Source organism: Eriocheir sinensis, chromosome 66 (assembly GCF_024679095.1).
Source record: "Eriocheir sinensis breed Jianghai 21 chromosome 66, ASM2467909v1, whole genome shotgun sequence".
In the NCBI taxonomy this organism is placed as follows: Eukaryota; Metazoa; Arthropoda; class Malacostraca; order Decapoda; family Varunidae; genus Eriocheir; species Eriocheir sinensis.
The window spans coordinates 2,361,400-2,376,959 of NC_066574.1; the positions used below are offsets into that span (position 1 = coordinate 2,361,400).

Sequence of the window (15,560 nt, forward strand, 5' to 3'; positions counted from 1 at the left end):
AAGGGCTGAGGGTGTGCTTGCTACGTACCTCTAATTCCCACCCTCTGGCCCTCCTAACCACCCAGCCACACATCCTCCCGAGCCCTGAAGACCGCCGCTCATATATACGCCATCCCAAGACACAGAGAGGCAAACCAGAAAGCTGCAGAACCTCAAACCCGCGCAAATTGTGACGACAGTAAATATGAGAGGAAAAGGGAACAGAAAGAACGTATAAGAGATAGAGGGCCATATTTTTAAACATTTCTGCGCCCAAGAACACGTAATTTGCTAGTCTTCCGTGGTAGCTCAGGGCATTTCCAGGGGTACTTTTATGACCCTGGTGGTAGTCTGAGCCTTCTTCTGTACCTTGAACCTGGAAAAAACACTCATTAGAACCCGACTGATCCCCGTTTTGGCCTTTGGAAATTGTTGATGCGAGAGGGAGGGTCGTCTAAGAATACCAACCAGAGAGGTAAACCAGAGAGCGGCAGAAACTCGGACCCGCGCAGACTGTGATGTTGGCAAATAGAGGAGAGGAAGGGAAGGGAAAGAAAACTAAGATCACAACATGAAAAAAGTGCAGGAGTATAGAGAGAGAGCAGTTTTGGGTACGTATAGGTAGAGTGTTCTTAAGCGATTGGTCTCATTTTCTTAAGAATATGACCCAGCGTTACCAAATTATCGTACTCAAAACATCGCATTTATCAGTTCCAGGGTTCAAAATTTTCCTACCCACACAAATAACGAAATTCCAGTTAAAGTTCTCGTTAAAATCATTACTTATTGGCATTTGTTTGCGATAGCTGTGAACCAGAAACCGCAAAGTACGATGTGCTGAGTGGTTGACTACGATAATTTGGTAACGCTGATATGACTTCTGTATATTCCGTACGTTCGACCACTAGCTGATACCCTTGCTTGATCCCTACCTAGCTGTCCACCCACCCAAACATCCTCCCGCCCGCCCGCCGCCCTCTTACGCCATCCGCTGGCCATGCTCTCCTTCCCACCCTACTTACCCATAAGAGACGGGCGTTTATTCCATTCTCTGTTGTTCTTGTTGCTTTCTGTAAGTCATGGTTAGTTTACGGCAAACAAAATAACCCACAACGCTTCGGCAAATAGTTTTATCGCCTTTGATAAGAGGAAAAGAATCGAATCAAAGTTAGTTAGTGGCTTAGAAATGTCACTTGAGACTCCAGTAAGGGTGCGCAGTCATAATGAAGGTAAAGTTTGGGGTATATGCTATAGCTGCTCGTGACCTCGGTGCTCATCTCCGTCTCATAAACCCTCGAGCCTGTGGTGGGTGCAAAACCATCACCCAAGGACACAGGACAAGAGGAACAACCGGGTTACCAGAGAAGGATAATGCAAATCAGTGTTTATGGGATACGATCTGAAAGTTATGATCCGGCATGCAAGTATTATCTCCCTAACGAGGCAAGAGGCGCACCAGGGCAGGCTAATGCTTTGAAATATGAAGCTTAAGACTCCTGGATGTTTGTACCGCCCCCATAAAAGTAGCGGTTTGATTTTATCGCTGAAAATGAGGCAACGAATTAGATTTTATCGCCAAAAGAAGATATAGAATAATAGAAGGGAGGAACTGGGTCTATGAACGCGTACTTGTAATATAATAAAAGAACGTAAAGATATTGTACAAAGGTTTGAATAAATGACAGTACAGAAAAAAAGTAGAGAGTATAAATAATTGATGAAATAATAAGTAAAAAAAGTGAAGATAAGGAAATGGTGTGTGTGTGTGTGTCTCTCTCTCTCTCTCTCTCTCTCTCTCTCTCTCTCTCTCTCTCTCTCTCTCACCTTCCCATCTGCCGCCCTTCCTATATTCACTTCCCCATGTAGCAAGGGCCGCAAGAGACTTCAGGCGCCGTCAGGTTCTCGCATGTCAACGATTTCCTTCACGTATTTCCAGCTGGAGGTCTCCGCTCCGGCACCTCGTCTCGGGTGAACCTCTTGGAATGACCCTTGAAAGCCGCCGATTCAGTGTCCCCCGCGCTTTTGAGGCGGATCTCCCGTGTCCCAAAGCTTCCTAGATTGTCACACTCTTTTACTAGGTTCAGAGACGCGAGTAAAGACGTCTGGTAAAGGGCCGGTGCAACTGTAACTGTAACTATACCCACCCATATTTTCATCCAGTTCGGGGCTTTCACACATCCACACAATTGATAAGGCTTTGGTAGAGGTTGTGTTAGTATATCCATGGGTAGTTTGATGAACCTAGTGATAGTTTGACAAGGCATCTGCACCGTGAACTGAAAACACTCATGAGAACACGACTAATCTCCTTTGAAGCGTTAGGTAATAGTTGTTAACCCCCCCCCCAAAAAAAAAAAATCAATAAAAAAAACGTCAAAATTCACCAATAAAAAATAAAAATAAAAACGGTTTCGTCCACCAAGTCGAGACGTAGCTTTATCGAACCTACACCTGCATTCTTTTTTTTATTTTTTTTACCCCGTCAGTTTGCGGACGGATGTGAGCCGAATCGGGCGAGGCGAGGCGAGGCGAGGTGAAGTGAGCCGAGGTGAGCGGGGCGCCGACCTCGCTCACCTCACTCGCCGCCGCCCCAGTCCAGTCAACCTCGCCCAAGTAAAGTCTCGGAGATTTCGCCTTTATAACGGCACTGCTTTTCCTTGTGATTTTTCTTTTCATTTTCCTCTGTGTGTGTTTGTGTGTGTGTGTGTGTGTGTGTGTGTGTGTGTGTGTGTGTTATTGATTTCCTGCTGCCTCGCCGTCCGACCGACTTTCTGGCCAATGCTCACAGCGGCGGAAAGAAACATGGGATCGTCAAATTTGGAGGAAGAGGAAAGAAAAAAATTCAATAACGGATACAACAGAGAAAAGAGATAAAAAAAAAAACTTATATGAAAGGAATAAGAACTAAAGATGAAAGAAAATATAGAAAAACTTGTATATCTTTGTTCATGTGATAATAATTAGAAAGAAGAAAACATCGATGACGAATACAACAAAGAAAGAGATAAAAGAAATAATATATGAAAGGAAAGAAAAAGGTGCGGAATAAGAACTGAAGATGAAAGAAAATATAGAAAAACTTGTATATCTTTGTTCATGTGATAATAATTAGAAAGAAGAAAAAATCAATGACGAATACAACAAAGAAAGAAGATAAAAGAAATGATACATGAAAGGAAGGAAGGAAAGCGGTACAACAGAGCAAGAATTAAAGATACATAAAAAAATACATAACACATGATACCTAATACATAAACGGAAGGAAATGGAGATAAAATAAGTATTACATAAAAGAGAGGAAAACGGTGCCACGGAACAGAAACTAAAGATACATAAACTACTACATAACACATGATACCTAATACATAAAGGGAAGGAAATGGAGATAAAAGAAGTAATACATAAAAAAGAGGAAAACGGTGCCACGGAACAGGAACTAAAGATAAAGAACCATAAACAAAATAAATAATACATAATTTGGGAATTAGGAAGAATACAATAATACATCATTCATAATACATAAAGGGAAGGAATACATAAAAGAGAGGAAAACGGTGCCACAGAACAGGAACTAAAGATAAAGAAACATAAACAAAATAAATAATACATAATTTGGGAATTAGGAAGAATACAATAATACATAATTCATAATACATAAAAGGAAGGAAACGAGAGATCAAAGAAGAAACTCAAAAACAAAAGAAAAACAACCTTAACCACACCAAAGTAACGAGCACCATAGATTTAGGAAGCAAAAGAAAAAAGAACGCAAAGAAAGCGAAAACTTCAACAAGACCCAAAACAACAACTCCAGCAAAAAAAAAAAAAAAAAAAAAAAAACTACCAACACCACAGATTCAAAAGCAACGAAAAACGTCAACAAAAGCCTCACCTCACATCACCCAGATCAACAACGCAACAAAACAGAAGCGTTCGCGGCGAGGCAGCAGCATCCATCTCCGGTCGTCGATCTTAATCTTGTTACGCGTCTGATGCCGGGGGGCGGGGAAGCGAGAGAGAGAGAGAGAGAGAGAGAGCGAGGGGGCGAGAGGGAGCTGGCGGGCTGACTGGCGGGGTGGCTTGGCGGGGGAGAGCAGATGTATACGGAATGGTAGGTGTGGTTCGTTGGGTTGAGGATGAGGCAGTGGGTGAACTAAGGGTGAAGAGAGTGCCGTTGGGTGACTGAGTGAGAAATGCGGTCGGATTGCTCTCTGGTTGGGTTTAGGGGATGATGGGTGTGGCTGCCGAGAGTAAGGGTGACCGAGGGAGACTATGGATGTAGGCAGGCTCCATACGTTTAAGAATGTGGACCCATTATGTTACCTTGGCGAGAGGGGCAGGAAGGGGGTGGGGTTGCTGGGCCAATTCAGTGCACGAAGACTACTTTTATTTATAGTGGTACTGGCGATTATAGTGATGGTAGACGTGTGAAGTGTGTTAAGTGCTATTTGACGGGCAGGATTGAGTACGCCACAGTCTAAAAATAGGTGCAGACGCTGACATCAAAGAGAGGTGGAGGACGTTGGGAAAAGCCTTTGTTTGTCTGTACTGAACGGTCCGAGTTGGTCGTTCATAATGGTCCGAGTTGGTCGTTCATAATGGTCCGAGTTGGTCGTTCATAATGGTCCGAGTTGGTCGTTCATAATGGTCCGAGTTGGTCGTTCATAATGGTCCGAGTTGGTCGTTCATAATGGTCCGAGTTGGTCGTTCATAATGGTCCGAGTTGGTCGTTCATAATGGTCCGAGTTGGTCGTTCATAATGGTCCGAGTTGGTCGTTCATAATGGTCCGAGTTGGTCGTTCATAATGGTCCGAGTTGGTCGTTCATAATGGTCCGAGTTGGTCGTTCATAATGGTCCGAGTTGGTCGTTTGAGAATGGTCCGAGTTGGTCGTTCATAATGGTCCGAGTTGGTCGTTCATAATGGTCCGAGTTGGTCGTTCATAATGGTCCGAGTTGGTCGTTCATAATGGTCCGAGTTGGTCGTTCATAATGGTCCGAGTTGGTCGTTCATAATGGTCCGAGTTGGTCGTTCATAATGGTCCGAGTTGGTCGTTCATAATGGTCCGAGTTGGTCGTTCATAATGGTCCGAGTTGGTCGTTCATAATGGTCCGAGTTGGTCGTTCATAATGGTCCGAGTTGGTCGTTCATAATGGTCCGAGTTGGTCGTACATAATGGTCCGAGTTGGTCGTTCATAATGGTCCGAGTTGGTCGTTCATAATGGTCCGAGTTGGTCGTTCATAATGGTCCGAGTTGGTCGTTCATAATGGTCCGAGTTGGTCGTTCATAATGGTCCGAGTTGGTCGTTCATAATGGTCCGAGTTGGTCGTTCATAATGGTCCGAGTTGGTCGTTCATAATGGTCCGAGTTGGTCGTTCATAATGGTCCGAGTTGGGTGTTTGGTTAACCTGTCCGCTACGATTGGTATGGATTTGTCCTTCACTGGTAGCCTGGTAACATATAGTCCCAGGTCTTTCTCTGCCTCTGTGGTGGACAGTGGAGTGTTTCCCATGTGGTATTGGTGTGCTGGATATCCCCTCCCAAGGTGCATGACTACATTTTTCTTCATTGAATTGTAGCAGCCACTTATTGCTCCACTCCTGTAGCTTGGTGGTCATCTTGTAGGAAATCTGCAGTCAAGGGGGTTAAGGATGAAAATCTTGCCAGTTAGTCAGCCAGGCAGGAAGATTCTCGCTCACTCAAGCACTCGTCGAGGTAATTGAGTAACACAACATCTGCACGCGCCCTACATCCGCTCCTCTTCCCTCGGGCCACTCTAGAGACAAGAATCAAACCCGTTTTCGTCTACCTCCGTCGTCGCTTGCAGGAGTCTGACTAGTTTTTGTCGAATGTGTGTGCGCTGCGAGACTATCCAACGAGGAATGAGTGACACTTGATGCTCATTTAGAATTAAGAAGAATACAATAATCTGATCGTTGTTTGTCTTATTTGTGTCGTGAGCCTTTTAACCCCTTGATTGCGGATTTCCTACAGCCAGACCTCACCAAGCTACAGGAATGGAACAAAAAGTGGCTGCTGGAATTCAATGAAGAAAAATGTAGACTCCTGCACCTTGGGAGGGGATATCCAGAACACCAATACCACATGGGAAACACTCCACTATCCACCACAGAGGCAGAGAAAGACCTGGGACTGTATGTTACCAGGCTATCAGTGAAGGCGAAATACGTGCCAATCGTAGCAAACGGGTTAAAGTAGTAAGGCAAAGATGTTACGAGTGTATTTATGAGAAAGTAGCAAGAGTATAACATGTAAGGCACTCATGTATATGGGATCATGTCGATGGAAATGGGAAGAGTGTATATGTCGAAACAAACTTTTTTTTACATCAAGGGAGGCAGCTCAAGGGCACTTTTTTTTATCGGGGCAGTGTTTAGAGAGCTTTTTTTTTTCTCTCATTACTCTTTTTATGTCCTTGAACTGCTTCCTTTACTGAAAAAAACTATGATGCGTCGCGTACCACTGGGAGGGACTTTTAAGGAGAGTATATACTTTAAGAGTCGAATCATAACCTCAGAACTCTTCTCCATTTCTCTTTATCATTCGTTTTTCTCCATTTGCAGATCCTCGTCCTTGGCTGAAGAGGAAGTGTCCACGTGCTTGCATTAGGAGGCCAAGACACATCTGGCAACTTTCTGGAAGAACAAGAACGGCGAGCAAGGTCGGGGCAGCACAGAGCGAACAGTCACACTCTTCGGCGCGCCTCGGCGAAGTCACAACAAGAAGCGGGACCTGCGGGAGCCTGTCTACGAGGTGGCTCTACCGACGATCTCAGTGCGCTTGGGACCCAAAAGTGTGCGATTCGATCCATAGACGAGATTCTCCACCTCTTCTTTTATAGTCAGACTCTTCGGGCCGTCTCAGCGAGGTCACAGCAAGAAGCGTGGACCCGCGAGAGCCTTTTTCTGCGAGGTGGAGTTACCGACGATCATAGTTCACAGCGGAATCCAGAAGTGAGCGATTCGATACTATCCAAGACGATTTTCTACCCCTTCTTTTGTCTTCAGTTTCTTTCATCCCAATGCTAACAACCACTCAACCTCCTCTGTCTCCTTTGTAACGATTGTGTTGTCTTCTGTTTCACCTCGCATCGTACTGTCAACTCTTACGTTCCACCTTTTCCCCGTCTCTTGGTCTTCAGTTTCTTTCATCCCTTTGCCAACACCCAATCGGCCTCCATCTCCTTGTATATCATCGGTCTTGCTATGTAACATTTGCACTGCCTTCTGTTTCACCCTCGCATCATACTGTCTCACTCTGATCTTCCTCTTCTCCCAGTCAAACTTCTAACAACCCCTTCCTATCTATGCCTCCGTCCTAGTCTCAAAACCACCACTATAACCAACTGCGTTCTCCTCCTCTTCTCCTCTCTGTCTTACATTTCATCCTCGCACCGTACTCACCCTTGTCTTCCACGCTTCCCCGGCAAATCTCTAACATTCCCTTCCTATCTACGTGTCCGTCCTAGTCACAAAGCCGCCACTGTTCTCCGCGACTAGTATGCTTCGACTATAACCTACGGCGTTCTCCTCATCACGTACAATCCCATGCGACTCCCTCTCCGTCCCTTGCCGAGGCACTAAAACTCGTCCACCATGCAAGGAGACGCCGCCGCCGCTGCCATGGACGTGGAGCAGCTCGTGGACCCGCTGGTGCCCGAGGACATGGTGTCACTGGGGAACATTCTGCCGCAGCCTCATGACCAACAATGGCACGACTTCATGAACCAGTCCACGGTGATCTACAACGTCACGGTGGACTTGAACAAGATGCTGCAGTGCTTCGACCAGTACATACAGTCGAGGAGCAGCCCGGAGTTCGGTCCTGGGGCGTGTCCGGTGAAGTTTGACGGTGTGTCCTGCTGGCCCGAGACCCCGCCCGGCCACGTGAGGGTCATCCGCTGCTTCGACATGTTCAACGGTGTGCGCTACGACCCCTCAGGTGAGTACTGGACCACGTGGGCCTTGGATAACTTTACTGATAGTGAGGTATAGATAGATAGAGCTGTAGTATTAGGAAGAGAGAGGCAGGAAGAGGGACAGGGTACGAGGAAGAGAGGGAAGGCAATGAACGATGATGGGACACAGAAAGGAAGAAAGGACATGAAAAAGTTTTGACAGCTAAAGAAGAAGAAAGGAATGAATGAAGGAGGGAGGGTAAAAGAAAGTGACGATGAGAGGAACTAAAAAGAGAGAAGAAGAAACAGTAGTAGTAGTAGTAGTAGTAGTAGTAGTAGCGGCAGTAATAGTAAAAATAGCAGTGTTAGTAGTATTCGTAGTGTACCTAAATCATTTCCTGCATAATTTTCTGTTCCTCAACCTTCCATCTCAGCTAGCATCGATTAACAAAAGAAACGCAAAACAGCAGAGACTCAGGTTAGGTTAGTTAGCCCACGGGGAGACAGAAACAGCTCTCAAGGACACACAGGGTCGTGGTGTGGCGCGTGAACTGCGTCGACAATCGCTTCTCCAAAATTGTGTAAGACGTACAAAGTGGAAATTTACATCGGTAGGCAAACCTCTCTGGAGTTTACCAGTGATGCAGCGAAAGAAGAAAACTGGCTGGGATTGTTGTGTGTATCGTTAGCTGCTGGAAACTCAACGATAGCATGACAATGAGTGAGTGGCCGTCTTATGAAACCAAAGGAGGGAGAAGGATGGAAGGAAGAAGAGGAGGAGGAGGAGGAGGAGGAGCAAGACACGTGGCTCAAGGGAACGTAAACAAAAGAGAGTAAAATCGCAGGACAGACAGAGCTGAACTTGAAGAAACGAGCTTAAAGGTTGACTGTGGCGACGAAATCATGTCAAAGGTTTGTATATATGGCCTAAAGCTTTCCTAGGGGTGAGATGGGAGATTGTGCAAGGGGTTATGTGAGTTTAAGGGGAGCTTTCATAAAAAGCTTGAAGGTTTGCTGCAGGTCGGGGTGGTGGTGGGGAGTCAAAATCAAGTCAACGGTTTATAAATGGTCTAAAGCTTTTTTTCCTTTTTTTTTTACGTCTCGGTCTATTGCGCCAGTAGGCTTTCTTGGTGTGGCCTGATGGTCGGCCCCAGCCCGTTCAGAAGCAGGCAAATGTTTATAGTGGCGCCATCTTTCTCTTCTCATGCTGCCCCCCGGAGCTCATCTTCGAGCCTCTCTTAAGAGAGGGAATCTAGAGTCCTGGTTGATAGGTGGTCTTCAGGGCAACATGTGAGTAGTCTTGGGCCACTCGGCGGTGACTGAATAATCACAGCTGTGCGGCGACTCGACCAGGAGGGCTCGAACCCGTCCTCCAGGACCCGGCGCCGGCAAGCTAACGACTCGGCCACCGCCTCCATAGAGGGGACTTTGAAGTTGTGGGGTAACGTAAGTTGACGGAGAGGTTTCGTAAAGAGCAGTAGTAGTGGTAGTGGCAGCAGTGATAGTAGTGTAGTATAATGTAGCGTAGTGTAGTGTTGTGGCAATGGTCGTAGTGTAGTGTAGTGGCCCAACACCCAGAGTCATGCAGGAAGTAGTGGTTCTGGCGGCAAAATTCGTGGGGGCATAACACAACAGGATGGGTAGTTGGGTACAGTGTGTTGCGTGGCCAGACTGGCCGGATAAGGCTGGTCAGGGGTATGGTGGATACACGGCACGGAGTCTACACATGTGTTTTTATTTACTGTGTGGCATCAACGGGCGGGCAGACAAAGTCATGCAGATCAGCAGGATCGCGGACCGTCATGCAAACCGCTCCATCCCGCCTCCCGCCGCCGCCTGCTCAGCCTTGGAGCGAGCAAGTTAAATCTCCCGAGCATGATTCTCTATATTTTTTTTCCTCGTCACATACGGGTGACGGGTTTCGCCACTCTCATGCAGATGAATAGACGTACCCACACACACACACACACACACACACACACACACACACACACACACACACACACACACACAAATGAACAAACACACATAAATCTAACACCGGCAAGCCATTAAACTGTAAACAAACACACAAACAGACATGCACAAACATACTACATACATACATACACACATTCACACATACATACAAACATACATATATTTACACACAAACACCAACACGTTCCGATACTTTCAAACACACACATACATCATACACCCATATACAAACAAATAAGTAAGCACACTCACAAACACACACGCACACGCACACGCACACACACACACACACACACACACACACACACACGACTCGAATCTCGCAAGCTCAACATTCGCTCGCTCGTCCTCCAAGCCCAGCATTTCAATTATTTCCATTAGCATTCACAAACAAAAACTGCCAAATTAAGCATCGGGTTGTGCATTCGTACAGAGGAAGGCCGCGGGGAGCCATCAGTAGTCTGGCGAAACGCTAAATCATCTTTAGAATAGCAAGAAGTCATTGGTATATTTTCCGCTAAACTCGTTACCTTCGTCAAAGTGTCGCATTGTCCTAAGTCCTAAGAATATAAGAACATAAGAACGTAGGAGTCTGCAAGAGGCCGCTAGGCCTGTACAAGGCAGCTCCTTTGAACCTAAGCTCCCGTGTATCTAACCCCACCTAATATCGCTGTCCATGAATGTATCTAATCTATTTTTGAATGTGACAATTGTATTGGCACTCACCACATGACTGCTAAGCATATTCCACTCATACACCACCCTGTTGGCAAATCAATTTTTGCCTATGTCCCTGTTGAATCTGAATTTATCCAGTTTAAACCCATTACTTCGTGTCCTACCCGGTTCTCTTACCAATAAAACTTTATGAATATCTCCCTTATTAAAGCCCTTCATCCATTTATAAACCTCGATCATGTCTCCACGCACCCTTCGCCTTTCTAGAGAATGCAAGTTTAACTGTTTGAGTCTTTCCTCGTATGGCAAGTTTCTCAACCCCTGAATCATCTTAGCCATCCTCCTCTGCACCGATTCTAACATTTTGATATCCATTCTATAGTAAGGTGAAGTAAGTAAGTAGTAAGGTTCTACAGTAAGTCCTATGTCGCCCAAGAGGCCCCCAAGAAAGCAAGTCTAACCAGTGACATAAGCAGCACCTAAAAATAAAACAAAGACCTTCCTTGAGTCCTGCCTGCCACCTGACACCTTGAAAATGGAAAGAAATCAATGTTAATCTTCCCAAAGTCGAGTCATCCGTCGTCTGAGTCTCGTGCTGCAGCCGTTGATGGGTCGCTTAAGCAGATGCTGTGGCGCGGAGAAGAAACGGGGCATTCCTGACTTAACTTGGCCATCCTAACACACCCCACGCGCCAGCAGCATCAGTTTTGGTCTCTCATTGTATTCATACGCGTTAGGTAGTGTTGGTAGTGGAGGTGGTGGTGGTGGTGGTGGTTTCAATGCAGTCGAAAATCTAGATAACCACTTTTTTTCTTTTCTTTTCTTTTTTCTTTTCTTTTCGCACCAGTTTTTGCTTTTCATTGTATTAGTCGTAGTCGTGGTGGTGGTGGTGGTGGTGGTGGTGGTTTCAGTGCAGTCGAAAATCTAGATAACCACTTTTTTCTTTACTTTTCTTTTCACATCAGTTTTTGTTTCTCATTGTATTCGTCGTAGTGGTGGTGGTGGTCGTAGTGGTGGTGGTGGTGGTAGTGGTGGTGGTGGAGGGTTCAGTGCAGGCGAAAATCTAGTTCATCTCGTTCTTTCATTTTTTTATATTTTCCTTTATTTTCTTTTTTCGTAACTGAGGCGGCGCTAAGTCACAAGCCTCTTCATGAACTAAAACCCTCACACACCTAAAAAAAAACACACATATATGTTCTTATGTTCTTATATACCTACACTCCACAATCAACCCCTCTATCCTATTACCCTCAGCGATGACACACGCCTAAGATCCCGCCCCCTGCCCGCCAACCCACCCACACGTCCACCCTTCTGATCGGTTAATAAGTACTTAGGCCGACACGCAGAGGACGGGAAGGGAAGGCGAGAGGTAAGGGTAGCCAACTGACCGCCTACATACAATACTGGGACCAAAACGTCGATATTGAAGTTGAACGGGAGATTAGAACCCGCTTCCACCTCAAAACACGTCTCTCTTAGTCTCGATAAAGTCCTCCTGATCTATTCTACGTTTAAACAATTATTAATCTACTTTTGCACAAGGCCTGGTCAAGCATTTATATTTTCTACCAATGAAGTCGGTGGAAAGACCAGAATCTATTTCCTACATACATTAAAAACACACCTCGCCTAGCTTCAATAAAATACTAATGATTTACTCTAAGTCTGAACAGTTAGCAATCTAGATTTTCACAAGGGCAGGTCATGCATTCATATTTTCTGACACTAAGTCGAAGAAGTGATCATTATATAACTTCCATCTAAGATCTAGCATCGTACCGCTTCAATGATACTCCTGCTTTACCCCAAACAGTTATTAATCTACTTTTGCACAAGGGCAGGTTTTGCATTCATATATTCCGCCACTGAAGTCGAAGGAAAGATCACAGCCCACCTTCCACCTAAACCCGCGCCTCTCCTCGTCCCTTCAACATAATACTCTTGATCTGCCCCAAACAGTTATTAATCTAGTTTTGCACAAGGGCAGGTTTTGCATTCATATATTCCGCCACTGAAGTCGAAGAAAAGATCACAGCCCACCTTTCACCTAAACCAGCGTCTCTCCTCTCGTCCCTTCAACATAATACTAATCTTGATCTGCCCCAAACAGTTATTAAATTAGTTTCGTACAGGGGCAGGTCACGCATTCATATTTTCCGTCAACTTATTAGCAAGGACAGACAGGCAGCGAGCGTGGTGAAGCTGATCAAGTGGAAAACACCCCGTGCCATGTGGCGGAACACGCGAGATTAGATATGTCACCAATATCAGATGAATCGGATATCTCTCTCTCTCTCTCTCTCTCTCTCTCTCTCTCTCTCTCTCTCATAAACACACAAACACACAAACACGGAAATGAACCCAAACACACACACACACACACACACACACACACACACACACAGGCTCCTTTCCTTGTCGACTCTCCATTCTTCTTCCTCTCACCGGCCGAAACAAAGCATGAAAACAGCGGTAATTAAGCTCACGCGCCCGCTAGGTAGTATTGGTGACGGGAACAGCGAGACACTGATGAAGCTGCCTCACAAACAAGCCTCGTACACGGACTCGACGCAACGCCCACCACCACCACCGAGGCAGAGGATGAGTGTTGTGTGTCTGTGAGGCTGAGAGGAATAGATGAGAGGAATACTGGGTCATCGGTTAGGCCATTGGCAGTCCTACATAAGTGAGTGCTGGTATGTGTCTGTGTTAACTTAGTATATGTAGTAGGCGGTGAAGGGATGAAGGGATAAGGCAGCGGAGGGAGTTCATGGTCTCTGGCAGATGTTATGGTAGAAGCTTAGAGTATGTAGTAGGCGGTGAAGGGATGAAGGGATAAGGCAGCGGAGGGAAATGATCGATATGATGTCATATGACCAGTACCTACAGTTCATGGTCTTGTAGTTATCGTAGAAGTTATGTAGTCAAACGTATTAACAGCTTGTTGGCATCAGTTTAGGATAATAGTTGGTATAGTAGATAATGAAGGGATGAAGAAGGAGAGAGAAGTGACGGGTGTAAGGAGGGCAGTACATTCGGTTCCTGGTCTTTGGTAATAGTTAAATTAGTCAAGCGTATTCTAATAAGTCTTTCATCTGCGTCAGGTTAGTTCAGCAGGCGGCGAGGGAATGAAGTAGCGAAGAGAGGTGATGGTTGTAGCAAAGGCAATCACTCACAGCACCAGAGTTACCAGTTAAATAGTCAAGCGTCCTATTCAACACAGTGTTCTCAGCCCCTCAGCACCGTGAGCACAAACCTTCGCCAATCATCCCCAGCAGTCATTGGTCTAACGCGGCGTAACTCTCTGCGCATCTGTGTTGTGTCTCTCAAAGCTCTGCGTCACGCCTGTTGCCAGCGGATTGAATAAACATTACGACGCAGCACACAGATTGCACGAAACTTCCACCTCCTGCGTCATACATTGCAAGACACGGCGTGAGATGCGTTTCTGTGTCTTGGTGGGAAAACGGCTTCTGTGGCTGGCCTTTTGTGAACTGATATTATACTTTGAATCGGCCACTCAGCCATATCAGATAAACACGACCTGGAAAAATATACAAAGCGTTTCATTAGTAAACTTTGTCATGTTTATATAAATTTCTCTGGCTTCTCCTTTTCAAATGCCTTGACTAAACACAACTTGCAGGAACTAGAAACTTCTCCTCCCCTCTCCCTCTCCCTCTCACTCTCCCCTCCTCTTCCTCTTCTTCCCTCTCTCCTCTCCTTCCTTCTTCTTGCCTTCTCTTTTTCTCTCCTTTCTCCCTACTTTTCTGTTTCTTTTCCTCCTCTCTTTCTCTACCCGTTTCTCCCATATCTTCTCTATCCCTTCTCTATCCCTCTCCTCCTCCTCTTCCTTTTCTTCCCTTCCTCTCCTTTCCTTCCTTTTCATTCCTTCTCTTTTTCTCTCCTTTCTGCCTCCTTTTCCATTTTTTTCTCTCTTCCTATTCTTCCCTCTTTCCTTTCCTTCCTTCTCCATTCCTTCCCATGTCCTCTCCGTTCTCCCTTCTTTTCCATTTCTTTTCCTCCCTCCCTCCCTCCGCTCTCCCTCTCCCTCCCCCTCCCTCCTCTCTCTCTCTCCCTCCCCTCCTCACATACAATAACACATGCATCACCAATACAATTATACAAAGTCATAACGGTCTACAAATAAAATATCATCAAGAAGTTTTTTCCAATCGCTTTTGTACAGTTCACTCAACAATCCAATTCATTTAAGTGAAAGCGCCGGCGTCTACGTATTAAATTCTCAAAGAGTCACGTTGGCTGAGTGAGTGAGTGAATGAGTGAGTGAGAGTGTGTGTGTGTGTGTGTGTGTGTGTGTGTGTGTGTGTGTGTGTGTGTGTGTGTGTGTGTGTGTGTGTGTGTGTGTGTGTGTGTGTGTGTGTGTGTATTAATGACTTCCAAGGAACGAATCAACGAACCAAACGCATTCACCAAGTCGTGAATATAATCATCTTCCTTTTCATCATCATCATCATCTGCTTGCTACTGACGTCAAGACCAACGCCGCCACCGCCGAGGCTCTTCTCTGATAGCTTCGAAGTCACGTTCCGACCTCAGCTTTGTTTCTCTTCCCAGTCTTCGTGTTATCTTCAGCGCATACTTTCCCAAGCCAATAAGGAACGGAAACGAACAGACATCAGTTTTGTAGCGTCTCTGGTGAAGCAATCAATGTTAGGACAGTTTTTGGCTTTGGGAACTTCTTGTTTTGCCCACCTCTTCCGGCCTCAACTTTGCTCCTTTTCCGAGTAACCATTAAGGAACAGACATCAGCTTTTTGTCGTCCCTAGTGCAGCAATCAATGTTAGGACAGTTTTTGGCTTTGGGAGCTTCTTGCTGTGCCCACCTCTTCCGACCTCAACTTTGCTCCTCTCCCGAGTAACCAGTAAGGAACAGAAAAGAACAGACATCAGCTTTTTGTCGTCCCTAGTGAAGCAATCAATGTTAGGACAGTTTTTGGCTTTGGGAACTGCTTGCTGTGCCCACCTCTTCCGACTTCAAC

At 45.7% G+C, this 15,560-nt stretch overlaps 2 protein-coding genes across 2 annotated transcripts in view; one reads left to right on the top strand and one right to left on the bottom strand.

Moving 5' to 3' along the window:
• The window catches only part of LOC126987713 (inactive hydroxysteroid dehydrogenase-like protein 1), a 123,275-nt gene that overhangs the window by 68,684 nt on the left and 39,031 nt on the right, over positions 1 to 15,560 (bottom strand). The window lies entirely within an intron of this gene.
• LOC126987712 (diuretic hormone receptor-like) overlaps positions 1 to 15,560 on the top strand; it is an 82,619-nt gene that overhangs the window by 36,609 nt on the left and 30,450 nt on the right. Inside the window, exon 2 of the mRNA XM_050844910.1 lies at positions 6,564 to 7,941. Coding sequence (XP_050700867.1) covers positions 7,596 to 7,941 — 346 coding nt within the window. The 5' untranslated portion in view covers positions 6,564 to 7,595. The remainder of the gene's footprint in view (positions 1 to 6,563; positions 7,942 to 15,560) is intronic.